This window comes from Eubalaena glacialis, chromosome 3, assembly GCF_028564815.1.
Source record: "Eubalaena glacialis isolate mEubGla1 chromosome 3, mEubGla1.1.hap2.+ XY, whole genome shotgun sequence".
Taxonomy (NCBI): Eukaryota; Metazoa; Chordata; class Mammalia; order Artiodactyla; family Balaenidae; genus Eubalaena; species Eubalaena glacialis.
The window spans coordinates 84,045,814-84,072,319 of NC_083718.1; the positions used below are offsets into that span (position 1 = coordinate 84,045,814).

The following is a 26,506-nucleotide window of genomic DNA, read 5'->3' on the forward strand; positions in this document are numbered from 1 at the left end:
AAGGATGTCCAGCCACGCTTCTTAAGTTTCCAAGAAGCCGACAGGGCAAAGTCGATACAAGGCAGCAAAGAATATTGGACGGTTTAGAACCAGATCCTTTTCTGAGATGGAACTTCCAGCTGCTAATTAATACGAAATCTTGCTCCAGGAAGCTGCCATCCTGGTGCTGCTTTTCCCGAAGTGTGGCTGCCTCCAGAAGCTGGGGGTGAGTGGCGCTGACAGCTGGCTGGCTGAGAGAGGGCAGTGGGCTTCATGGTCTCTGGTCTCCACGGAGCTTGGCCTCAGGTTCCATGGCCATGGATGACTTCTGCTTGGACTTCTGGCATTGCGGAGGACGTGGGCACTTGTGTTGGCACTGGGGGACACAGTGCACCTTGCACTTGGGTGGAGGCTGGCAAGGCTGCTTGGTGTGCTGAGGGGGGTCTAGCACTGCTTTGGTGGGGGGCAGCAACACTGGGGAGGGAGACAGTATTGCTGAGGTCCAGGGCAGCAATACTTTGGGAGTGGGCAGCATGGCTGGGGTGCGGGGCAGCAATACTTTGGTGGGGGGCAGCATTGCTGGCATGGAGGGCAGCAAGGCTTTGGTACGGGGCAGCACAGCTTCTGCTTTTGATGATACATTCTGGTCTGGATGTGCACTGCAAGGGGAAAGACACACAAGTGAGGAAGTCTGGAGCCTTAGAGACTCTCGACCCAGGAGAACCTTCTGCCTCCTTCAAACCTGCCCCGTTTCACCCTTGGCCTGGTTGCTTCACCGATTTAAGGTGTGTGTGTGTGCAATGAGGTGTGTCAGTATAAACTGTATCTACATTTTCTAAGCCATTGCAAGGTATTTTTTGAGACAAAGAAATATGGAAGGAAGGAAGGAAGGAAAGAAGGAGGAGAGAAAAAAAGGGGAAATGAGAGGAGAAAGGGAGAGAAGTAGAAGAAAACAAAGAAAGGTGTAAAAAAGCTGAGACACAGGGAGAAACAGACAGGGAGAGACAGAGGAGAGAAAAGGAAAGAGGAAGGAGCAAAGACATGGGTAAAGAGAACAAAAAGTAATATCCAGCCACAGCAGAAACGGTGGAATCCAGATCAGGATTTCCTGGGTTCAGAGACCTGTGTCAAAAATTAACCAGCGTTGGGCTTCCCTGGTGGCGCAGTGGTTGAGAATCTGCCTGCTAATGCAGTGGACACGGGTTCGTGAGCCACAATTACTGAGCTTGCGCGTCTGGAGCCTGTGCTCCGCAATAAGAGAGGCCGCGATAGTAAGAGGCCCACGCACCGCGATGAAGAGTGGCCCCCGCTTGCCACAACTAGAGAAAGCCCTCGCACAGAAACGAAGACCCAACACAGCCATAAATAAATAAATAAATAAATAATGTGGAACTTTAAAAAAAAAAAAAAAACTTAACCAGCGTTGTGACTTTGAGCCAGTTACTTAACTTGTCTGTCCATTTCCTACGGTTGTTGTAAGGATAAATGAGCATATAAAGTCCACACAAAAACACGTAAATACACAGGGAAATAGGAATGTAAAGATATGTGTGTGTGTGTGTGCACGTGCACACACACACACACATACACATACACACACACACGGGAGAACCAAAATATGTTGCATACTCTTCTAAGGATTTCGACTTTTTAATAAGATTTCTACCAATTTTTAAGGAGCATCTTAACCACTCTCTAAGAGAATTCATAGAAAAGAGGCATCTAGAGACAAAAGGACCGTTTAGATTGATTCTAAGTTCTATGTGAGAAAGCAAATCTTAGAGAGGGAAGTCATGGTTCCCCAGGCACTGAGCACACGGGGGTGGAACACTGGTCCCGGATTCCCAGAGCAAGACCTGGCCGCTGTACCACCTTCTCTTGTCCTTGCTGCTCTGAGCTCTTGGGCCTCTGCCTCCTGCTCCGTGAGGAGCTCTCCTGCCTCCCTGCATGGGCCTTGCCCTTCAGGGCAGCCCTGCCCAAGAGTTGCTGCCACCCTCTCCTAACCAGCCCCGCTCAGCTCCTGGCCACGCACAGCAGCGCCGCCACACAAGCCAGCAGGAGCCTCAACACCGGACTCTGCGCACACCCTGGACCCCCATCTCAGCCCCCGCCCCACACACTTCAGATGTTGACTTGCAGCCCAAGAGAGGTGGGTCCCAAATGGTACGGAGGAGAGAGCTGCCCACACGAGGCCTTTCTTTGGGACCAACCACCAAGTGCTCCAGCCCCAGCTGCCCGCAGAGTTTGGGACCAGGTAGAGCCAGGCTTCCAGGAGAGGCGTTCCTTTGCCCAACATACCTTAGTTCACCAGGGGCTGGAACGTGGAGATACTGAGGCTTTTGGGATGCTCTGAGACTGCACACCTTTTATACGTCTCAAATCCCCTTGGAAGCCATGAGGTGGCCTACGATTGGGGCGTGCTAGGCCCTAGTCACAGTAGGATGCATCTGCCCTTCCTCAAACTTCAGGTTTTACTCATCTCCTGGGCTGGCAAACTGCTTCTCGGTTTGATGGCGCTTGGGGATGACAGTGCCTTCACTCGAGCCCTGGCCCCATTTCCCCATCACTTTACGAGCCCTGGCTTCCTCGGGTTTCCAAACCCACTCGTGACGTTTGCCCTAGAACCTTGACATCTGGGATGGTGCTAAGCAAGCATTCAGGACACTGCTGGGTGTGGGAGGGCTGAGGGAAATGTTCCAGGATATTCCAGTTGGTGGGGGAAGGCGTGGGCCGATCAGCGTACACAGCGAGCCTTGTTGTAAGAGAAATGACTACTGAGCGGTGAGTGGATCTTTGGGAGACCCAGTAAACTCAGCAAAGTTTGGACCGTCACTTAACCTGGACTCAGAGCCACATTCAGCCTGAACTGGAAACAAACCTGGGCAAGCCGCTTTGATTTTTCACCTGTTGTAATATAAACAAAAAATGGGGGCTGCAGCTCTCTGTCCTGCCTCTTGGTGAGCAAAACTTTAGTCTTCATTCTCAGAAACTGCGCGGATACAGTTGACAGTACGTATCTCTCTTACAGGTGTATAAGTCACACACACTGCAGGCTTCCCAGGGAAATGATTATCATAAGGTGGAGAGGCTGGGGAGCTATGAAACTTTGACCTGTCATGAGCTGCTGGACGAGTCACCCGGTCTGGCTCCTGGAATCTGATCTCCCAGGGCTTCAGGCCTGATGGGTCCTTCCCCTTCCACTTAGAGATTCCAGAACGAAGAGGGATGCCACTGGGCAGGGACTAGGATGAAAAGCTTGAAACAACATCCGTCAAAGGATGAAACATATCTTAAATAATTCCCCAATTAGTGTTCCGACTGGGGCTCTGGTCTTCACCAGCTGGGTGACTTTGGGCACTCTACATCTTTGAGCTTCAGTTTCCTCATCTGCTGAACAGGATAACGCCCTTCTGCACGTCAGCTGAAAGGCTTATTTTGGACAACATGTGTAAGTATGTGCACACTGTTGGGCAGAGAATAAGGGCTCAACGATGGTTGGGTGCTCCGTGAAGTCAGGCTGTGAAAGCTGGGGCAAAGCACCCTCTTAGAAGTAGGGAGTAGCTCGTTGCCACATTTGAAGGCAAGTAGTGGCACTTGCTTCCAGTGTCCTAAGACCTTGACTGACAGAAATGGAAATCGGCAAGCTAGTCCTGAGGACGGCACGTTTCATTCTCACACCTGGAATTTAGCCACAGCTCAGCTGAAAGCCCTACAGTATCACTAGATCTTGGGAATTCACACTGCAGCACGAGAAGACAGCCTTAGAAATCAATGGTGTCTCCTCTGGGACTCACTGGAAGGGCAGGCTGTGCATGGGCTCGGCCACGAGGGAAACCCAGAGGATCCCAGGCCTTCCCGGGAGAAGAACCCCTTCCGCCTGTTGTCACTCTGACAGAAGCAACCCTGATAGGCTTGGAGAGGGATTTCAGCTCAGATCCCTAATAGCAGAGAAGCAAGGCCACGTGGGGCAGGTTACCTGAGATAACTAATAATTCATCAAGATATAGTGAGCTCACACAATGCACCAGCCGCTGGGAACGGTGGTCAGCAAGGAGGGCCAGAGCCTCCCTGGTCCCTAAACTTCTTCACATCCTCTTCTCTGCCTACTCCTTCCAACTCCGTAGATACTTTTCAATGGTTTGGCTTGGATTAGCTGAAGAACTCAAACCCAGCTGTGGCAGTAGCAATGCCTGAGTAACTAGAGAAAATGTGGACATCTGAAGATCCATGAGTTTCGGTGTTACATCCTGTCCATCTTTTCTGGCCGAAGCACTCACTACCCTGAACAGATTTTTTTGGGTGTGGAATCTGCTATCTCAAGCATGCATTACATAGTATTGCTTCTACCACCAGAGGAGAGAAGGAACATGTCCTCTAGAAGCCACAGGTACAACTAAACACCTATCCTGGGCATTGGGAATGGTACCGTTCCCTGACTTTCATTAGCATCGCTCTTTCTCTTTCGCCAAAGCTCTATCTCTCATGTACACACACACACACACACACACACACACACACACACACAAACACACTAAAGTAAAAGGGACAATTGGGACCAAGGAGGTCTCAGCAGACCTGGGCACAAGCTAAGCCCACTGTATCTTCTGTGCCAGGCATCTGTGATGGAACACCAGGCCGGGGCCCATGCACACATATGCAGGGGAAGGCTGAGCTGACCCTCTGGGGCCAGCCGCATCAACAGACAGGGCTCCGGACAAAGGACTGCTGGTGGTGGGAGCTAGAGCCTCTCTGTTGAAATCCATCGCCATCTGGGGATCCTCTGGGGCATGGCACGATGTGTGCCCAGCCTCTGGGTCGGTGAGAGATGCCCTCACTTTCCCAAGGTGCTTGTGGTTGGGGGATGAGGGAGGGCAGGCCTCCACTGCCTGTCATAATCTCTGTTCGAGTTTCTACTTCAGGCCTTGAAGTGTGAGCTATTCTCATGTTACAGCTTAGAAAGTTTATGTTGGCTAAGGTTACTTAAGTAAAACGTAGGGAAGAGAGGTTTTGAACCCAGCTCTGCCAGGCTCCAGGATGGGTATGTGTTCTCTATCTTGCGCCATACTACCTTCTAGGAAATTGCTTTGTTCGGAAGATGGAAGTATATTCTTCCCTGAGGAAGGCACACTTCTTTGGAAGGCCTCAGCATCATGCCCTTCATCTGGGGATCTTTGTGCTTGCAAATATCCTCAAGGAAACGGGCAGATAATCTCCTGGAATGTTGCAGAAGCCTGGCGAAGGCTGGTGAAGGGTCTGGACTATATGTTCTGGGGCCATGCCCATGAGCAGGAATGAGAATGTGAGCATGTGCATTGGTGCCTGTGTGCGTGTGAGCGTGTGTGGGTGTGTGAAGACGTACTTCAGGGTGATTGACAGCATGTGATGGTGTGTCAGTGTGTGTTGTGTGGTGGCCTCATGTGAGGGCTCATGAATGAATCTATGTGGGAATATGAACTTGAGTGTGAGAGAGTGAGTGTGAACAGGGCTGAGAGTCAAGAGGTATGCACAGGTGTTGCTGACTCCATCGTTAAAGTGTTCAAAGAACTTCTGTAACATGTGGCTCCTAGGCTCTGTGCCCTGCCCGCCTGCATGCCTGCACCCAACCTGACAGGCAGCCAGCTCAACCCTACAGCATGGAGAAGCTGGGAGGCCGACGCCTGTCCCAGCAGGGGCCTCTGGGATGCTGCTCCAACTTCTTTTCTCAGTGGTCAGTGGAAGTCTCCACACTTGCAGAATTTATGCTGAATAACAACCCCGTGTGTGTCATTGATCTGAGCATGTACCCCTGTATAAACACGTGTGAGTGTGAGACTGTGTGAACGTGCTGCCTTTGCCTTCCCAACGGATCACTGGGTTGTAAGTTCTGGAAAGGCGGGGTCCAGGATTTATGCTTCTTCCAGCCACTAAGACGGTCAGAGCACTTGCCACGTTGCAAAGACTACGGACAAGGGTTCGAATCTCACCTCCAGCACGTGTAAGTTGTTGGTACTGTGAGCACATAAGGAGCTTTGCTGCACCTCAGCTGTACCTCTCAAGGGAAGAGAAAGACATGCTTCAATGGGGTGGTGTCCGTGTGTGTGAGCGCTTGTCACACGCCATGCCCTCTCCATGCTTCCTCAGCTTTTGAGCCTCCCCCAGGGAGCACGGTCTGCCTCCAAAAGACATGGCTGGCTGTGTACACTGATAGGGAAAAGTCACTGTGGGCCAGAGCTGCCCAAGAATGCCTCAAGAGCAGGATTCATCGTGAGCAAGTGTTACAACACGGAAGTTTCTGGAAACAAGGGTAACAACACAATGGCGTGATTATGTCCTGGACGATATGTCGCTTCCGCCTCTGAACACCACTCAGAGGCTTTGCTCTACGCAACTGCACCTTGTCCTTGGCCCGAAGATGTGCCCAGCGCCTCACACCTTTTTCTTAATAAAGGTGTGGAGCCCATGTCCTCAGGTTGGTGGCAATACGTGGAGGGTCTTGCTGCTCTGTCAGAAAGTGGGGAATAATAATAAAAGCAAGAGCTAACATTCGTTCAACATTTACTATGTGTTACATCCCACTTAATATTTATTTACATCGTCTCATTGAAGACACCTCCCCATCAACCCCAGGTGGCAGGATTTATTCTGCGCACTATACAGATGAGAAGAGCGAGGCCTAGGGAAGTATGGGATTCAGTGCATCATAGGGGTGAATCTGGATCTAAACCCAATAGGATGGGGATAAAAGAAAATTGCGCATGATGGTCCGCACATAAGCACATGTGCACACACCCTAAGTATGATTATTAGTGGGGGAGAAAATTAAGTGAAGCCCAGAGAGGCAAAATTCAACCTTCTGTTAATCTGCTGAGTGAGGGAGGGTGAGGAAAGAGAGAGTAAGAACCCAAAGGGAAGTTCTTGGGGAAGGTCATGTATGTGGGGCAAGAGAGGAGCTATTTGGAGACTGTGCGGACTCAGGTACCAGAGGGTGGGGATTGGCTCAAAGTGCTCATCATTTTCAAGGAGTTCACTTAAGGTGTCTACAGCTTTTCAATACATTTGGTGTGTCATCCTTGAGTTCTGGTGAATGCAACACTCTGTGGGAAATAATTAAGACACATAGGTCAGGCAACTGGAGGCGCCCTCCAGCTTTCTGTAGTGTTCACCTGGTGCAGGCGGCTGCAGAGGCTACGTGCGGTGTCCACCGTGGACCGGGGCTGAGACGTTGGAGGGCTGGCCTCCTGGGAACAGCTGGCACTCGCAGCAGTGGCTGCTGCTCTACGCAGTCCTGGAACGCACTCCTGCTTACTTACACACATCCCACTGTCCTTCCATTCTGAACCCCCCTTCTCCCGGTGTTCCTCCTGGACAGACATGCTCTGGGAGCCCCGTGGTGGGTACCATGATGATACAGATGGCCACGTTCTCCTTCCTCCCTTCAACAGCCCTAAGTGTTCTCTCTCTGTCTCCTCTGAATTCTGACCGAAAGGAATGAGGTATGTGTAGCTTCCAAGTAATCCATGAATTAGACGGCATCTGGGCAAATTGTTCTTTATTGTCTTGAGCGTCTCAGCTTGGTCTTCTTATGGATATTAAACCAAGAGGTCGGGAGCCCTGTGTGTGAGTCTGTGCTTCCGCAACACCCGTCACATTCTAAGCAAAGGGAGGGGAGGTACTCACCAAGCATGCAATGATGCATTGCTGGTTGGGATGGATGGATCGGTGATGGATAAATAGATAGACGGATGGAGGCTTGCTGAAAGGCATGAACAGAGATGATGGAGGAAGAGACCAGCCAAGCAGGTAAGCAACGCTAAAACTTCTCTCTTTAGCTAATTCTCCATTCTACAGGGGCTGCGATCTATGTTGGGGATAATTCACACTTTCAGTTTATGTGATGTTCCGTTCTGGCTCCTTTTGGGTACTTCTGTGGGTTTTCAGTGATTCCCTTGTAGCCCGGAGGCACGTGTAGGAAAAGAGAAGCAAAGACCTCATTTGTGCACTATGTTGTGAGAGAAGGATTTGGTCGAAAGGGATGTGTGTAGTGGATGTAATAGAAAGAAGCAGTTTGGCTTACCTTTGGGCCTGAAGTTTCATGTTACCCTAATGCCCCAAGGATTTAGGGAATGGAAAGTAAGAGGGCAGTGGGAGAAATATTGTCCAGGAGAACCCTAAGCTGCAGAAACAACGGGGGCTCTGACTTTAATAAAATATTGACAGTGGAAATGTGTGAGCGTTGGATGTATGACATTTACATAGGCTGGCTCCTACTAACATATTTGGTTAGCTTGAAGAAACTCTGGTCCTTTCTTGTACCATTGGGAGAGTTTTTCAGGCCCGGCCCTCAATTCATTTTGACCACTCGCCCTTGGAGTGTTGTCTGAATTTCCATTTATTTGCCTCTACTCTACTCTTTAGCTCCTGGCTGGGTTTCCCTTACTCTTTCTGTGCCTACGTTTTCTAGACAGGCATCATCTCCCCCTTTCTCCAAGGGCTGTTCTCATTTTCCAGGGATGTGGGGATGAGCCCCATGAGGGAGAAGTGCCCATCTCTTTCCTCACCCTGGCAGGTCGATGGAGAATGTCCCTCAGCTCCGAAGTGCATCTCCCAATGCCTTCTCCTCTGCCTGAACCCTCATGCCCAGACCTCCAAGGGCTCTGGGTTGATGAGCAGGATACAAAATCTGCAGGAATTAACAACCGCAAGATGACAAAATAATCCACAGACACATTCATGCCAAAGGAATTGCGTTTAATAGTAGGGAAAACTGGAGTAGAAACGAAGGGTGCTAGGAAAGGATGTCCAGCCACGCTTCTTAAGTTTCCAAGAAGCCGACAGGGCAAAGTCGATACAAGGCAGCAAAGAATATTGGACGGTTTAGAACCAGATCCTTTTCTGAGATGGAACTTGCAGCTGCTAATTAATACGAAATCTTGCTCCAGGAAGCTGCCATCCTGGTGCTGCTTTTCCCGAAGTGTGGCTGCCTCCAGAAGCTGGGGGTGAGTGGCGCTGACAGCTGGCTGGCTGAGAGAGGGCAGTGGGCTTCATGGTCTCTGGTCTCCACGGAGCTTGGCCTCAGGTTCCATGGCCATGGATGACCTCTGCTTGGACTTCTGGCATTGCGGAGGACGTGGGCACTTGTGTTGGCACTGGGGGACACAGTGCCCCTTGCACTTGGGTGGAGGCTGGCAAGGCTGCTTGGTGTGCTGAGGGGGGTCTAGCACTGCTTTGGTGGGGGGCAGCAACACTGGGGAGGGAGACAGTATTGCTGAGGTCCGGGGCAGCAATACTTTGGGAGTGGGCAGCATGGCTGGGGTGCGGGGCAGCAATACTTTGGTGGGGGGCAGCATTGCTGGCATGGAGGGCAGCAAGGCTTTGGTACGGGGCAGCACAGCTTCTGCTTTTGATGATACATTCTGGTCTGGATGTGCACTGCAAGGGGAAAGACACACAAGTGAGGAAGTCTGGAGCCTTAGAGACTCTCGACCCAGGAGAACCTTCTGCCTCCTTCAAACCTGCCCCGTTTCACCCTTGGCCTGGTTGCTTCACCGATTTAAGGTGTGTGTGTGTGCAATGAGGTGTGTCAGTATAAACTGTATCTACATTTTCTAAGCCATTGCAAGGTATTTTTTGAGACAAAGAAATATGGAAGGAAGGAAGGAAGGAAAGAAGGAGGAGAGAAAAAAAGGGGAAATGAGAGGAGAAAGGGAGAGAAGTAGAAGAAAACAAAGAAAGGTGTAAAAAAGCTGAGACACAGGGAGAAACAGACAGGGAGAGAGAGAGGAGAGAGAAGGAAAGAGGAAGGAGCAAAGACATGGGTAAAGAGAACAAAAAGTAATATCCAGCCACAGCAGAAACGGTGGAATCCAGATCAGGATTTCCCGGGTTCAGAGACCTGTGTCAAAAATTAACCAGCGTTGGGCTTCCCTGGTGGCGCAGTGGTTGAGAATCTGCCTGCTAATGCAGGGGACACGGGTTCGTGAGCCACAATTACTGAGCTTGCGCGTCTGGAGCCTGTGCTCCGCAATAAGAGAGGCCGCGATAGTAAGAGGCCCACGCACCGCGATGAAGAGTGGCCCCCGCTTGCCACAACTAGAGAAAGCCCTCGCACAGAAACGAAGACCCAACACAGCCATAAATAAATAAATAAATAAATAATGTGGAACTTTAAAAAAAAAAAAAAAAACTTAACCAGCGTTGTGACTTTGAGCCAGTTACTTAACTTGTCTGTCCATTTCCTACGGTTGTTGTAAGGATAAATGAGCATATAAAGTCCACACAAAAACACGTAAATACACAGGGAAATAGGAATGTAAAGATATGTGTGTGTGTGTGTGCACGTGCACACACACACACACATACACATACACACACACACGGGAGAACCAAAATATGTTGCATACTCTTCTAAGGATTTCGACTTTTTAATAAGATTTCTACCAATTTTTAAGGAGCATCTTAACCACTCTCTAAGAGAATTCATAGAAAAGAGGCATCTAGAGACAAAAGGACCGTTTAGATTGATTCTAAGTTCTACGTGAGAAAGCAAATCTTAGAGAGGGAAGTCATGGTTCCCCAGGCACTGAGCACACGGGGGTGGAACACTGGTCCCCGACTCCCAGAGCAAGACCTGGCCACTGTACCGCCTTCTCTTGTCCTTGCTGCTCTGAGCTCTTGGGCCTCTGCCCCCTGCTCCGTGAGGAGCTCTCCTGCCTCCCTGCATGGGCCTTGCCCTTCAGGGCAGCCCTGCCCCAGAGTTGCTGCCACCCTCTCCTAACCAGCCCCGCTCAGCTCCTGGCCACGCACAGCAGCGCCGCCACACAAGCCAGCAGGAGCCTCAACACCGGACTCTGCGCACACCCTGGACCCCCATCTCAGCCCCCGCCCCACACACTTCAGATGTTGACTTGCAGCCCAAGAGAGGTGGGTCCCAAATGGTACGGAGGAGAGAGCTGCCCACACGAGGCCTTTCTTTGGGACCAACCACCAAGTGCTCCAGCCCCAGCTGCCCGCAGAGTTTGGGACCAGGTAGAGCCAGGCTTCCAGGAGAGGCGTTCCTTTGCCCAACATACCTTAGTTCACCAGGGGCTGGAACGTGGAGATGCTGAGGCTTTTGGGATGCTCTGAGACTGCACACCTTTTATACATCTCAAATCCCCTTGGAAGCCATGAGGTGGCCTACGATTGGGGCGTGCTAGGCCCTAGTCACAGTAGGATGCATCTGCCCTTCCTCAAACTTCAGGTTTTACTCATCTCCTGGGCTGGCAAACTGCTTCTCGGTTTGATGGCGCTTGGGGATGACAGTGCCTTCACTCGAGCCCTGGCCCCATTTCCCCATCACTTTACGAGCCCTGGCTTCCTCGGGTTTCCAAACCCACTCGTGACGTTTGCCCTAGAACCTTGACATCTGGGATGGTGCTAAGCAAGCATTCAGGACACTGCTGGGTGTGGGAGGGCTGAGGGTAATGTTCCAGGATATTCCGGTTGGTGGGGGAAGGCGTGGGCCGATCAGCGTACACAGCGAGCCTTGTTGTAAGAGAAATGACTACTGAGCGGTGAGTGGCTCTTTGGGAGACCCAGTAAACTCAGCCAAGTTTGGACCTTCACTTAACCTGGACTCAGAGCCACATTCAGTCTGAACTGGAAACAAACCTGGGCAAGCCGCTTTGATTTTTCACCTGTTGTAATATAAACAAAAAATGGGGGCTGCAGCTCTCTGTCCTGCCTCTTGGTGAGCAAAACTTTAGTCTTCATTCTCAGAAACTGCGCGGATACAGTTGACAGTACGTATCTCTCTTACAGGTGTATAAGTCACACACACTGCAGGCTTCCCAGGGAAATGATTATCATAAGGTGGAGAGGCTGGGGAGCTACGAAACTTTGACCTGTCATGAGCTGTTGGACGAGTCACCCGGTCTGGCTCCTGGAATCTGATCTCCCAGGGCTTCAGGCCTGATGCGTCCTTCCCCTTCCACTTAGAGATTCCAGAACGAAGAGGGATGCCACTGGGCAGGGACTAGGATGAAAAGGTTGAAACAACATCCGTCAAAGGATGAAACATATCTTAAATAATTCCCCAATTAGTGTTCCGACTGGGGCTCTGGTCTTCACCAGCTGGGTGACTTTGGGCACTCTACATCTTTGAGCCTCAGTTTCCTCATCTGCTGAACAGGATAACGCCCTTCTGCACGTCAGCTGAAAGGCTTATTTTGGACAACATGTGTAAGTATGTGCACACTGTTGGGCAGAGAATAAGGGCTCAACGATGGTTGGGTGCTCCGTGAAGTCAGGCTGTGAAAGCTGGGGCAAAGCACCCTCTTAGAAGTAGGGAGTAGGTCGTTGCCACATTTGAAGGCAAGTAGTGGCACTTGCTTCCAGTGTCCTAAGACCTTGACTGACAGAAATGGAAATCGGCAAGCTAGTCCTGAGGACGGCACGTTTCATTCTCACACCTGGAATTTAGCCACAGCTCAGCTGAAAGCCCTACAGTATCACTAGATCTTGGGAATTCACACTGCAGCACGAGAAGACAGCCTTAGAAATCAATGGTGTCTCCTCTGGGACTCACTGGAAGGGCAGGCTGTGCATGGGCTCGGCCACGAGGGAAACCCAGAGGATCCCAGGCCTTCCCGGGAGAAGAACCCCTTCCGCCTGTTGTCACTCTGACAGAAGCAACCCTGATAGGCTTGGAGAGGGATTTCAGCTCAGATCCCTAATAGCAGAGAAGCAAGGCCACGTGGGGCAGGTTACCTGAGATAACTAATAATTCATCAAGATATAGTGAGCTCACACAATGCACCAGGCGCTGGGAACGGTGGTCAGCAAGGAGGGCCAGAGCCTCCCTGGTCCCTAAACTTCTTCACATCCTCTTCTCCGCCTACTCCTTCCAACTCCGTAGATACTTTTCAATGGTTTGGCTTGGATTAGCTGAAGAACTCAAACCCAGCTGTGGCAGTAGCAATGCCTGCGTAACTAGAGAAAATGTGGACATCTGAAGATCCATGAGTTTCGGTGTTACATCCTGTCCATCTTTTCTGGACGAAGCACTCACTACCCTGAACAGATTTTTTTGGGTGTGGAATCTGCTATCTCAAGCATGCATTACATAGTATTGCTTCTACCACCAGAGGACAGGAGGAACATGTCCTCTAGAAGCCACAGGTACAACTAAACACCTATCCTGGGCATTGGGAATGGTACCGTTCCCTGACTTTCATTAGCATCGCTCTTTCTCTTTCGCCAAAGCTCTATCTCTCATGTACACACACACACACACACACACACACACACACACTAAAGTAGAAGGCACAATTGGGACCAAGGAGGTCTCAGCAGACCTGGGCACAAGCTAAGCCCACTGTATCTTCTGTGCCAGGCATCTGTGATGGAACACCAGGCCGGGGCCCATGCACACATATGCAGGGGAAGGCTGAGCTGACCCTCTGGGGCCGGCCGCATCAACAGACAGGGCTCCGGACAAAGGACTGCTGGTGGTGGGAGCTAGAGCCTCTCTGCTGAAATCCATCACCCTCTGGGGATCCTCTGGGGCATGGCATGTTGTGTACCCAGCCTCTGGGTCGGTGAGAGATGCCCTCACTTTCCCAAGGTGCTTGTGGTTGGGGGATGAGGGAGGGCAGGCCTCCACTGCCTGTCATAATCTCTGTTCGAGTTTCTACTTCAGGCCTTGAAGTGTGAGCTATTCTCATGTTACAGCTTAGAAAGTTTATGTTGGCTAAGGTTACTTAAGTAAAAAGTAGGGAAGAGAGGTTTTGAACCCAGCTCTGCCAGGCTCCAGGATGGGTATGTGTTCTCTATCTTGCCCCACACTACCTTCTAGGAAATTTCTATGTTCGGAAGATGTAAGTATATTCTTCCCTGAGGAAGGAACACTTCTTTGGAAGTCCTCAGCATCATGCCCTTCATCTGGGGATCTTTGTGCTTGCAAATATCCTCAAGGTCCATGGGCGGATAATCTCCTGGAATGCTGCAGAAACCTGGCGAAGGGTCTGGACTGTATGTTCTGGGGCCATGCCCATGAGCAGGAATGAGAATGTGAGCACGTGCGTTGGTGCCTGTGTGTGTATGAGTGTGTGTGGGTGTGTGAACACGTATTTCAGGGTGATGGACAGCATGTGATGGTGTGTCAGTGTGTGTTGTGTGGTGGCCTCCTGTGAAGGCTCATGAATGAATCTGTGTGGGAATATGAACTTGAGTGTGCGAGAGTGAGTGTGCACAGGGCTGAGAGTCAAGAGGTATGCACAGGTGTTGCTGACTCCATCGTTAAAATGTTCAAAGAACTTCTATAACAGGTGGCTCCTAGGCTCTGTGCCCTGCCCGCCTGCGTCCCTGCGCCCACCCTGACAGGCAGCCAGCTCACTCCTACAGCATAGAGAAGCTGGGAGGCCGACGCTTGTCCCAGCAGGGGCCTCTGGGACGCTGCTACAACTTCTTTTCTCAGTGGTCAGTGGAAGTCTCCACACTTGCAGAATTTACGCTGAATAACGAACCCGTGTTTGTCATTGATATGAACATGTACCTCTGTATAAACACGTGTGAGTGTGAGATTGTGTGAACGTGCTGCCTTTGCCTTCCCAACGGATCAGTGGGTTGTAAGTTCTGGAAAGATGGGGTCCAGGCTTTATGCTTCTTCCAGCCACTAAGACGGTCAGAGCACTTGCCACGTTGCAAAGACTATGGACAAGAGTTCGAATCTCACCTCCAGCACGTGTAAGTTGTTGGTACTGTGAGCACATAAGGAGCTTTGCTGCACCTCAGCTGTACCTCTCAAGGGAAGAGAAAGACATGCTTCAATAGGGTGGTGTCTGTGTGTGTGAGCGCTTGTCACACGCCGTGCCCTCTCCATGTCTCCTCAGCTTATGAGCCTCCACCAGGGAGCACGGTCTGCCTCCAAAAGACATGGCTGGCTGTGTACACTGATAGGGAAAAGTCACTGTGGGCCAGAACTGCCCAAGAATGCCTCAAGAGCAGGATCCATCGTGAGCAGGTGTTACAACACGGAAGTTTCTGGAAACAAGGGTAACAACACAATGGCATGATTATGTCCTGGACGAAATGTCGCTTCCCCCTCTGAACACCACTCAGAGGCTTTGCTCTACACAACTGGACCTTGTCCTTGTCCCGAAGATGTGCCCAGCGCCTCACACCTTTTTCTTAATAAAGGCGTGGAGCCCATGTCCTCAGGTTGTAGGCAATAAATGGAGGGTCTTGCTGCTCTGTCAGAAAGTGGGGAATAATAATAAAAGCAAGAGCTAACATTCATTCAACATTTTCTATGTGTTACATCCTACTTAATATTTATTTACATCGTCTCATTGAAGACACCTCCCCATCAACCCCAGGTGGCAGGATTTATTCTGCGCACTATACAGATGAGAAAAGCGAGGCCTAGGGAAGTATGGGATTCAGTGCATCATAGGGGTGAATCTGGATCTAAACCCAATAGGATGGGGATAAAGAAAGTTGCGCATGATGGTCCGCACATAAACACATATGCACACACCCTAAGTATGATTATTAATGGGGGAGCAAATTAAGTGAAGCCCAGAGAGGCAAAATTCAACCTTCTGTTAATCCGCTGAGTGAGGGAGGGTGAGGAAAGAGAGAGTAAGCACCCAAAGGGGAGTTCTTGGGGAAGGTCATGTATGTGAGGCAAGAGAGGAGCTATTTGGAGACTGTGCGGACTCAGGAATCAGAGGGTGGGGATTGGCTCAAAGTGCTCATCATTTTCAGGGAGTTCACTTAAGGTGTCTACAGCTTTTCAATACATTTGGTGTGTCATCCTTGAGTTTTGCTGAATGCAACACTCTGTGGGAAATAATTATGACACATAGGTCAGGCAACTGGAGGCGCCCTCCAGCTTTCTGTAGTGTTCACCTGGTGCAGGTGGCTGCAGAGGCTACGTGCGCTCTCCACCGTGGACCGGGGCTGAGACGTTGGAGGGCTGGCCTCCTGGGAACAGCTGGCACTCGCAGCATTGGCTGCTGCTCTACGCAGTCCTGGAACGCACTCCTGCTTACTTACACACATCCCACTGTCCTTCCATTCTGAACCCCCCTTCTCCCGGTGTTCCTCCTGGACAGACATGCTCTGGGAGCCCCGTGGTGGGTGCCATGATGATACAGATGGCCACGTTCTCCTTCCTCCCTTCAACAGCCCTAAGTGTTCTCTCTCTGTCTCCTCTGAATTCTGACTGAAAGGAATGATGTATCTGTAGCTTCCAAGTAATCCATGAATTAGACGGCATCTGGGCAAATTGTTCTTTATTGTCTTGAGCGTCTCAGCTTGGTCTTCTTATGGATATTGAACCAAGAGTTCGGGAGCCCTGTGTGTGAGTCTGTGCTTCCACAACACCCGTCACATTCTAAGCAAAGGGAGGGGAGGTACTCACCAAGCATGCAATGATGCATTGCTGGTTGGGATGGATGGATCGGTGATGGATAAATAGATAGACGGATGGAGGCTTGCTGAAAGGCGTGAACAGAGATGATGGAGGAAGAGACCAGCCAAGCAGGTAAGCAACGCTAAAACTTCTCTCTTTAGCTAATTCTCCATTCTACAGGGGCTGCGATCTATGTTGGGGATAATTCACACTTTTAGTTTATGTGACATTCCGTTCTGGCTCCTTTTGGGTACTTCTGTGGGTTTTCAGTGATTCCCTTGTAGCCCGGAGGCACGTGTAGGAAAAGAGAAGCAAAGCCCTCATTTTGTGCACTATGTTGTGAGCGAAGGATTTGGTCGAAAGGGATGTGTGTAGTGGATGTAATAGAAAGAAGCAGTTTGGCTTACCTTTGGGCCTGAAGTTTCATGTTACCCTAATGCTCCCAGGATTTAGGGAATGGAAAGTAAGACGGCAGTGGGAGAAATATAGCCCAGGAGAAACCCTAAGCTGCAGAATCAATGGGTGCTCTGACTTTAATAAAATATTGGCAGTGGATATGTGTGTGTGATGGATGTATGATTTTTCCATAGACTGTCTCCAACTTACACATTTTGTTAGCTTGAAGAAACTCTGGTCTTTTCTTTTACCATTGGGAGAGTTTTTCAGGCCCGGTCCTCAATTCATTTTGACCCACCCGGCCTTGGAGTGTTCTCTGAATTTCCATTTATTTGCCTCTACTCTACTCTTTAGCTCCTGGCTGGGTTTCCCTTACTCTTTCTGTGCCTCCGTTATCGAGACAGGCATCATCTCCGCCGTGTCCAAAGGCTGTTCTCATTTTCCAGGGATGTGGGGATGTGTCTCCATGCGGCTGAAGTGCCCATCTCTCCTCCTCACCCTGGCAGGACCATGGAAAATGTCCTTCAGCTCAGAGGTGCATCTCCCCATGCCTTCTCCTCTACCTGCACCCACATGCCCAGCCCTCCCAGGGCTCTTGTTTAGGCAGCAGGATACAAACTCTGCAGGAGTTAACAACTGTAAGATGATGAAATAATCAAACCGACACATTCATGCCAGCAGAATTGTGTTTAATTGTTTGAAAAACTGGAGCAGAGACGAAGTTTGCTAGGAAAGGGTGGTCGGGCACGCTGCTTAAGTTTCCAAGCAGCCAACAGGGCAAAGTATACAACTCAGCAAAGAAGATGAGACGGTTTAGAACCAGATCCTTTTCTAAATGGAAATTGCAGCTGCTAATTAATAAGAAATGTTGATCCAGGAAGCTCCCATCCTGCTGCTGCCTTTTCCACAAGTGTGGCTGCTTCCAGAAGCCGGGGGTGAGTGGTGCTGACAGCTGGCTGGCTGAGACAGGGGAGTGGGCTTCATGTTCTCTGTTCTGCAGGGAGCTTGGCCTCTGGCCCATGCCTGGGGTTTACTTCTGCTTGGACTTCTGGCACTGCTGAGGGGGTGGGCACTTTGGGACAGAGGGCTCCTTGCCCTTGGGTGGAGGCTGGCAAGGCTGCTTGGTGTGCTGAGGTGGAGTTTAGAACTGCTTCGGTGAGGGGCAGCAGTACCTTGCTGGGGGGCAGCATTGCTGCAGAGGGGGACAGTACTGCTGAGGTGGGAGGCAGCAATACTTTGGTGGGAGGCAGTAATACTTTGGTGGGGGGCAGCAATACTTTGGTGGGGGGCAGCATTGCTGGGATGGAGGGCAGCAATACTTTGGTAGCGGGCAGCACAGTTTCTGCTTTTGATGATACATTCTGGTCTGGATGTGCACTGCAATGGGAAAGACACACAAGTGAGGAAGTCTGGAGCTTTAGAGACACTCAACCCAGGAGAACCTCCTGCCTCGTTCCAAACTGTCTCATTTCAACCTTGACTTGGTGGCTTCACCGATTAAAGGTGTGTGTGTGTGTAATGAGTTGCGTCAGTATAAATTGTAGCTACAGTTTGTAAGCCATAGCAAGGTTTTGATTGAGACAAATAAAGAAAGAGAGAGAGAAGGAAAGAGTAAGAAGGAAGGACAGGGGTAATGAGAACAAAAAGTAATATCCTGCCACAGGAGATACTGTGGAATTTAGAACATAATTTTCTTTGATCTCAGTCCTGTCTCAAAAATTAACAAGCTATGGGATTTTGAGCAAGTTACTTAACTTCTCTGTACTCTTCTGAAAGTTGTTGTAAGGATCAAATGAGCACATAAAACTCCGCACAAACACATGTAAATACACAGGTAAATATGAGTGGAAAGATATACGTGTGTGTGTGTGCTCACGTGGTCACACACTCACACACACACATGAGAACCAAAACATATTGAGTACTCTTGTAAAGATTTCGACTTTTAAAATAAATTTCTACCCATTTTTTTTAATAGGATGGGAGAATATATTTGCAATTCCAATATCCCCAAAGGAACTTGTAATCAGAATATTTTAAGAACTCTTACAACTCAAGTATAAAAAAACCCCTATAATTAAAAAGTGGACAGAAGATCTGAATGATAGTTATTCAAAGAAAATATACAAATGGTTAATAAGCCTGTGAAAAGATGCTCAACATTATTAGTCATTAAAGAAAAGCATATCAAAACCATGTTAACTTCATGCTTTATATTCTGGGAAATTAATGAACATATAGACCAGTTGTAGCTTGGGTAAAGGTCACTGTGCTGGTTTTTTATGGATTCATTTCTTCTTTGAGTGTCTGCTCTTAATCATTCTTCATGTCTCTTCAAAATGCCATGTTCTATACTTCAAGTTTATTCACATTAATTCTCATTAAACCAATCAATGCCTTGTATCATTTCTGACACATTAATGATAGAAGTGCACTTGCAAGCACTTTCTTAGTATTCAGACATCATTGATTCACAAGATCTCCAGAGCTCTTTATTAATCTGATTACTATTTTCTTGGACCATGTGACTCTGAGCAGTGCTGGAATGTGAAGGTGATCACTACGTTCAGAAAAGCATTGAAAAATTGCCTGCTACAGATTCTTCAGGGAAATCTTCCCTCCCTCTACTGCTGTGGCCAGAGAGGCTTTCTCAAGATTACAGCGGTGTTTTCCCCAGGAGGGAGGCTACTTCCCAGCAGGATTCATGCTCAAAAAGACATTCCCTATCACTCATCGTTTTCTGATTCGTTCTTTATAATGACAACAGCAACAAAATCTTATCACTTACTTGTTACATGATTGAATATTTTCTACCCAGAGAAATTTTTTTCATACACTTATCCATGAACCATGTAAGCAATGATGAAAAATGCACATAAACTCTGATACAACCTGTCATCTTATAGATTCATTAAGTACTTATTTTTCACAGCCCAATGTTTTGGCAACTATGCATTTTGACTGCAGAGACCTTAATACACAAATAAATGTGTGTCTAGCTTCTATGTGCCCTCATCCCTGAGTATTTCTGATAGGTCTTAGGCTAAATCACTTTTTTCTCAGCGTTAAGCTTCTTTTCTTTTTTTTTTTTCTAGTCCTTTCTTTTTTTTTTTTTTTATTTTTGCAAGAGATAAATAGACTGACACCAAGCATTGTAAATGGATGACCACAACAAAAGCAACAATGACTGCAATTACCAATCACAAAACACACTCATACTATGTCATAATATTGACATTCAGCCCAGTAATCCTCCACTGTAACAGCTCCTTTACTTTGCAGTGAAAATTTCTAGCCATTTTACCCATTTTAATTTAATTTAATTTAATTTAATTTAATTTAATTTAATTTCTACCCATTTTAAAAGAGCATCTTAACCCCTCTCTAAGAGAATTCATAGAAAAGAGGCATCTAGAGACAAAAGGACTGTTTAGATTGATTCTAACTTCTAGGTGAGAAAGCAAATCTTAGAGAGGGAAGTCATGGTTTCCCAGGCACTGAGCACACGGGGGTGGAACAATGGTCCCCGGCTCCCAGAGCAGGACCTGGCCACTGTACCACCTCCTCTTGTCCTTGTTGCTCTGAGCTCCCTGGGCCTCTGTCCACTGCTCCCTGAGGAGCTCTCCTGCCTCCCTGCATGGGCCTTGCCCTTCAGGGCAGCCCTGCCCCAGAGTTGCTGCCACACTCTCCTAACCAGCCCCTCTCAGCTCCTGGCCATGCACAGCAGCTCCACCACACACGCCAGCAGGAGATTCAACACTGGACTGCGGGCACACCCTGGACTCCCATCTCAGCCCCCGCCCCACACACTTCAGATGTTGACTTGCGGCAAAAGAGAGGTGGGTCCCAAATGGTACGGAGGAGAGAGATGCCCACACGAGGTCTTTCTTGCTGAACAACCACCAAGTGCTCCAGCCCCAGCTCCCCACAGAGTTTGGGTCCAGGTAGAACCAGGCTTCGAGGAGAGGCATTCCTTTGCCCAACTTACCCTACTTCACCAGGGGCTGGAATGTGGAGATGCTGAGGCTTTGGGGATGCTCTGAGACTGCACACCTTTTATACATCTCATATCCCTCTTGGAAGCCATGAGGTGGCCTACGATTGGGGCGTGCTAGGCCCTTGTCACAATAGGATGCACCTGTCCTTCCTCAAACTTCAGGTTTTACTCATCTCCTGGGCTGGCAAACTGCTTCTCGGTTTGATGGCGCTTGGGGATGACAGTGCCTCCACTCGAGCCCTGGCCCCATTTCCCCATCACTTTACGAGGCCTGGCTTACCCGGGTTTCCAAACCCACTCCTGACGTTTGCCCTAGAACCTTGACATCTGGGATGGTGCTAAGCAAGCATTCAGGACACTGCTGGGTGTGGGAGCGGTGAGAGTAATGTTCCAGGATATTCCGGTTGGTTAGGGAAGGGGTGGGCCGATCAGCGTACACAGCGAGCCTTGTTGTAAGAGAAACGACTACTGAGCGGTGAGTGGCTCTTTGGGAGACCCTGTAAACTCAGCAAGTTTGGGACCTTGACTTAACCTAGACTCAGAGCCACATTCAGCCTGAACTGGAAACAAACCTGGGCAAGCCGCTTTGATTTTTCACCTGTTGTAATATAAACAAAAAATGGGGGCTACAGCTCTCTGTCCTGCCTCTTGGTGAGCAAAACATTAGTCTTCATTCACAGAAACTGGGCGGTTACAGTTGACAGTACGTATCTCGCTTACAGGTGTATAAGTCACCCAGACTGCAGGCCTCCCAGGGAAATGATTATCATGAGGTGGAGAGGTTGGGGAGCTACGAAACTTTGACCTGTCATGAGCTGCTGGACGAGTCACCCGGTCTGGCTCCTGGAATCTGATCTCCCAGGGCTTCTGGCCTGATGCCTCCTTCCCCTTCCGCTTAGAGATTCCAGAACGAAGAGGGATGCCACAGGGCAGGGAGTAGGTTGAAAAGGTTGAAACAACATCCGTCAAAGGATGAAACATATCTTAAATAATTCCTCAATTAGTGTTCTGACTGGGGCTCTGATCTTCACCAGCTGGGTGACCTTGGGCACTTAACATCTTTGAGCCTCAGTTTCCTCATCTGCTAAACAGGATAACGCCATTCTGCACGTCAGCTGAAAGGCTTATTTTGGACAACATGTGTAAGTATGTGCACACTGTTGGGCAGAGAATAAGGGCTCAACGATGGTTGGGTGCTCCGTGGAGTCGGGCTCTGAAAGCCGGGGCAAAGCACACTCTTAGAAGTAGGGAGTAGGTCGTTGTCCACATTTGAAGGCAAGTGGTGGCACTTGCTACCAGTGTCCTAAGACCTTGACTGACAGAAATGGAAATCGGCAAGCTACTCCTGAGGATGGCACGTTTGCTTCTCACACCTGGAATTTAGCCACAGCTCAGCTGAAAGCCCTACAGTATCCTTAGATCTTGGGAATTCACACTGCAGCATGAGAACCCAGCCTCGGAAATCAATGGTGTCTCCTCTGGGACTCACCGGAAGGGCAGGCTATGCATGGGCTTGGCCCCGAGGGAAACCCAGAGTATCCCAAGCCTTCCCAGGAGAAGAAACCCTTCCGCCTGTTGTCACTCTGACAGAAGCAACCCTGATAGGCTTGAAGAGGGACTTCAGCTCAGGTCCCTAGTAGTAGAGAAGCAAGACCACATGCGGCAGTTTACCTGCGATGACTAATAATTCATCAAGACGTAGTGAGCTCACACAATGCACCAGGCGCTGGGAACGGTGTTCAGCAAGGAGGGCCAGAGCCTCGGTGGTCCCTAAACGTCTTCACGTCCTCTTCTCCACCTACTCCTTCCAACTCTGTAGATACTTTTCAATGGTTTGGCTTGGATTAGCTGAAGAACTCAAACCCAGTTGTGGCAGTAGCAATGCCTGCGTAACTAGAGAAAATGTGAATATCTGAAGATCCATGAGTTTTGGTGTTACATCCTGTCCATCTTTTCTGGCCGAAGCACTCACTACCCTGAACAGATTTTTTTGGGTGTGGAATCTGCTATCTCAAGCATGCATTACATAGTATTGCTTCTACCACCAGAGGAGAGAAGGAACATGTCCTCTAGAAGCCACAGGTACAACTAAACACCTATCCTGGGCATTGGGAATGGTACCGTTCCCTGACTTCCGTTAGCATCGCTCTTTCTCTTTCACGAAAGCTCTATCTCTCATGTACACACAAACACACACACCCGCACACACACACACACACACACACACTAAGGTAAAAGGGACAATTGGGACCAAGGAGGTCTCAGCAGACCTGGGCACAGGCTAAGCCCACTGTATCTTCTGTGCCAGGCATCTGTGATGGAACACCAGGCCGGGGCCCATGCACACATATGCAGGGGAAGGCTGAGCTGACCCTCTGGGGCCGGCCGCATCAACAGACAGGGCTCCGGACAAAGGACTGCTGGTGGTTGGAGCTAGAGCCTCTCTGCTGAAATCCATCACCCTCTGGGGATCCTCTGGGGCACGGCACGATATGTGCCCAGCCTCTGGGTCGGTGCGAGATGCCCTCACTTTCCCAGGGTGCTTGTCGTTGGGGGATGAGGGAGGACAGGCCTCCCCTGCCTGTCAGAGTCTCTGTTCGAGTTTCTACTTCAGTCCTTGAAGTATGAGCTATTCTCATTTTATAGCTTAGAAAGTTTATGTTGGCTAAGGTTACTTAAGTAAAAAGTAGGGAAGAGAGGTTTTGAACCCAGTTCTGCCGGGCTCCAGGATGGGTATGTGTTCTCTATCTTGCGCCATACTACCTTCTAGGAAATTTCTTTGTTCGGAAGATGTAAATATATTCTTCCCTGAGGAAGGCACACTTCTTTGGAAGGCCTCAACATCATGCCATTCATCTAGGGATCTCTGTGCTTGCAAATATCCTCAAGGTCAATGGGCGGATAATCTGCTGGAATGTTCCAGAAGCCTGGCGAAGAGTCTGGACTGTATGTTCTGGGGCCATGCCCATGAGCAGGAATGAGAATGTGAGTATGTGCATTGGTGCCTGTGTGTGTGTGAGTGTGTGTGGGTGTGTGAAGACGTATTTCAGGGTGATTGACAGCATGTGATGGTGTGTCAGTGTGTGTTGTGTGGTGGCCTCATGTGAGGGCTCATGAATGAATCTATGTTGGAATAGGAACTTGTGTGTGCGAGAGTGAGTGTGCACAGAGCTGAGAGTCAAGAGGTATGCACAGGTGTTGCTGACTCCATCGTTAAAATGTTCAAAGAACTTCTGTAACAGGTGGCTCCTAGGCTCTGTGCCCTGCCCGCCTGCGTGCCTGCGCCCACCCTGACAGGCAGCCAACTCAGTCCTACAGCATGGAGAAGCTGGGAGGCCGACGCCTGTCCCAGCGGGGGCCTCTGGGACGCTGCTCCAACTTCTTTTCTCAGTGGTCAGTGGAAGTCTCCGCACTTGCAGAATTTACGCTGAATAACAACCCCGTGTGTGTCATTGATATGAGCATGTACCCCTGTATAAACACGTGTGAGTGTGAGACTGTGTGAACGTGTTGCCTTTACCTTCCCAACGGATCACTGGGTTTTAAGTTCTGGAAAGGCGGGGTCCAGGATTTATGCTTCTTCCAGCCACTAAGACGGTCAGAGCACTTGCCACGTTGCAAAGACTATGGACAAGAGTTCGAATCTCACCTCCAGCACGTGTAAGTTGTTGGTACTGTGAGCACATAAGGAGCTTTGCTGCACCTCAGCTGTACCTCTCAAGGGAAGAGAAAGACATGCTTCAATGGGGTGGTGTCGGTGTGTGTGAGCGCTTGTCACACGCCGTGCCCTCTCCATGTTTCCTCAGCTTATGAGCCTCCCCCAGGGAGCACGGTCTGCCTCCAAAAGACATGGCTGGCTGTGTACACTGATAGGGAAAAGTCACTGTGGGCCAGAACTGCCCAAGAATGCCTCAAGAGAAGGATCCATCGTGGGCAGGTGTTACAACACGGAAGTTTCTGGAAACAAGGGTAACAACACAATGGCGTGATTATGTCCTGGACGAAATGTCGCTTCCCCCTCTGAACACCACTCAGAGGCTTTGCTCTACACAACTGGACCTTGTCCTTGTCCCGAAGATGTGCCCAGCGCCTCACACCTTTTTCTTAATAAAGGTGTGGAGCCCATGTCCTCAGGTTGTAGGCAATAAGTGGAGGGTCTTGCTGCTCTGTCAGAAAGTGGGGAATAATAATAAAAGCAAGAGCTAACATTCATTCAACATTTACTATGTGTTACATCCTACTTAATATTTATTTACATCGTCTCATTGAAGACACCTCCCCATCAACCCCGGGTGGCAGGATTTATTCTGCGCACTATACAGATGAGAAAAGTGAGGCCTAGGGAAGTATGGGATTCAGTGCATCATAGGGGTGAATCTGGATCTAAACCCAATAGGATGGGGATAAAGAAAGTTGCGCATGATGGTCCGCACATAAGCACATGTGCACACACCCTAAGTATGATTATTAGTGGGGGAGCAAATTAAGTGAAGCCCAGAGAGGCAAAATTCAACCTTCTGTTAATCTGCTGAGTGAGGGAGGGTGAGGAAACAGAGAGTAAGCACCCAAAGGGGAGTTCTTGGGGAAGGTCATGTATGTGAGGCAAGAGAGGAGCTATTTGGAGACTGTGCAGACTCAGGAATCAGAGGGTGGGGATTGGCTCAAAGTGCTCATCATTTTCAGGGAGTTCACTTAAGGTGTCTACAGCTTTTCAATACATTTGGTGTGTCATCCTTGAGTTCTGGTGAATGCAACACTCTGTGGGAAATAATTACGACACATAGGTCAGGCAACTGGAGGCGCCCTCCAGCTTTCTGTAGTGTTCACCTGGTGCAGGTGGCTGCAGAGGCTACGTGCGGTGTACACCGTGGACCGGGGCTGAGACGTTGGAGGGCTGGCCTCCTGGGAACAGCTGGCACTCGCAGCATTGGCTGCTGCTCTACGCAGTCCTGGAACGCACTCCTGCTTACTTACACACATCCCACTGTCCTTTCATTCTGAACCCCCCTTATCCCGGTGTTCCTCCTAGACAGACATGTTCTGGGAACCCCGTGGTGGGTGCCATGATGACACAGATGGCCACGTTCTCCTTCCTCCCTTCAACAGCCCTAAGTGTTCTCTCTCTGTCTCCTCTGAATTCTGGCCAAAAGGAATGATGTATCTGTAGCTTCCAAGTAATCAATGAATTAGACGACATCTGGACAAATTGTTCTTTGTTGTCTTGAGGGTCTCAGCTTGGTCTTCTTATGGATATTGAAACAAGAGTTCGGGAGCCCTGTGTGTGAGTCTGTGCTTCCACAACACCCGTCACATTCTAAGCAAAGGGAGGGGAGGTACTCACCAAGCATGCAATGATGCATTGCTGGTTGGGATGGATGGATCGGTGATGGATAAATAGATAGACGGATGGAGGCTTGCTGAAAGGCATGAACAGTGATGATGGAGGAAGAGACCAGCCAAGCAGGTAAGCAACACTAAAACTTCTCTCTTTAGCTAATTCTCCATTCTACAGGGGCTTCTATCTATGTTGGGGATAATTCACACTTTTAGTTTATGTGATGTTCCGTTCTGGCTCCTTTGGAGTACTTCTGTGGGTTTTCAGTGATTCCCTTGTAGCCCGGAGGCAGGTGTAGGAAAAGAGAAGCAAAGCCCTCATTTTGTGCACTATGTTGTGAGCGAAGGATTTGGTCGAAAGGGATGTGTGTAGTGGATGTAATAGAAAGAAGCAGTTTGACTTACCTTTGGGCCTGAAGTTTCAT

General features: G+C 49.4%; 1 protein-coding gene across 1 annotated transcript; it reads right to left on the bottom strand.

Moving 5' to 3' along the window:
• Positions 1-250: 250 nt before the first annotated feature.
• On the bottom strand, positions 251-26,506 carry LOC133087065 (putative small proline-rich protein 5). Its single transcript, XM_061183828.1, has 2 exons — positions 26,487-26,506; positions 251-638 (listed from the first exon to the last, which is right to left on the bottom strand). Exons 1-2 carry the CDS (start codon positions 26,504-26,506, stop codon positions 251-253), a joined length of 408 nt encoding a protein of 135 aa, XP_061039811.1.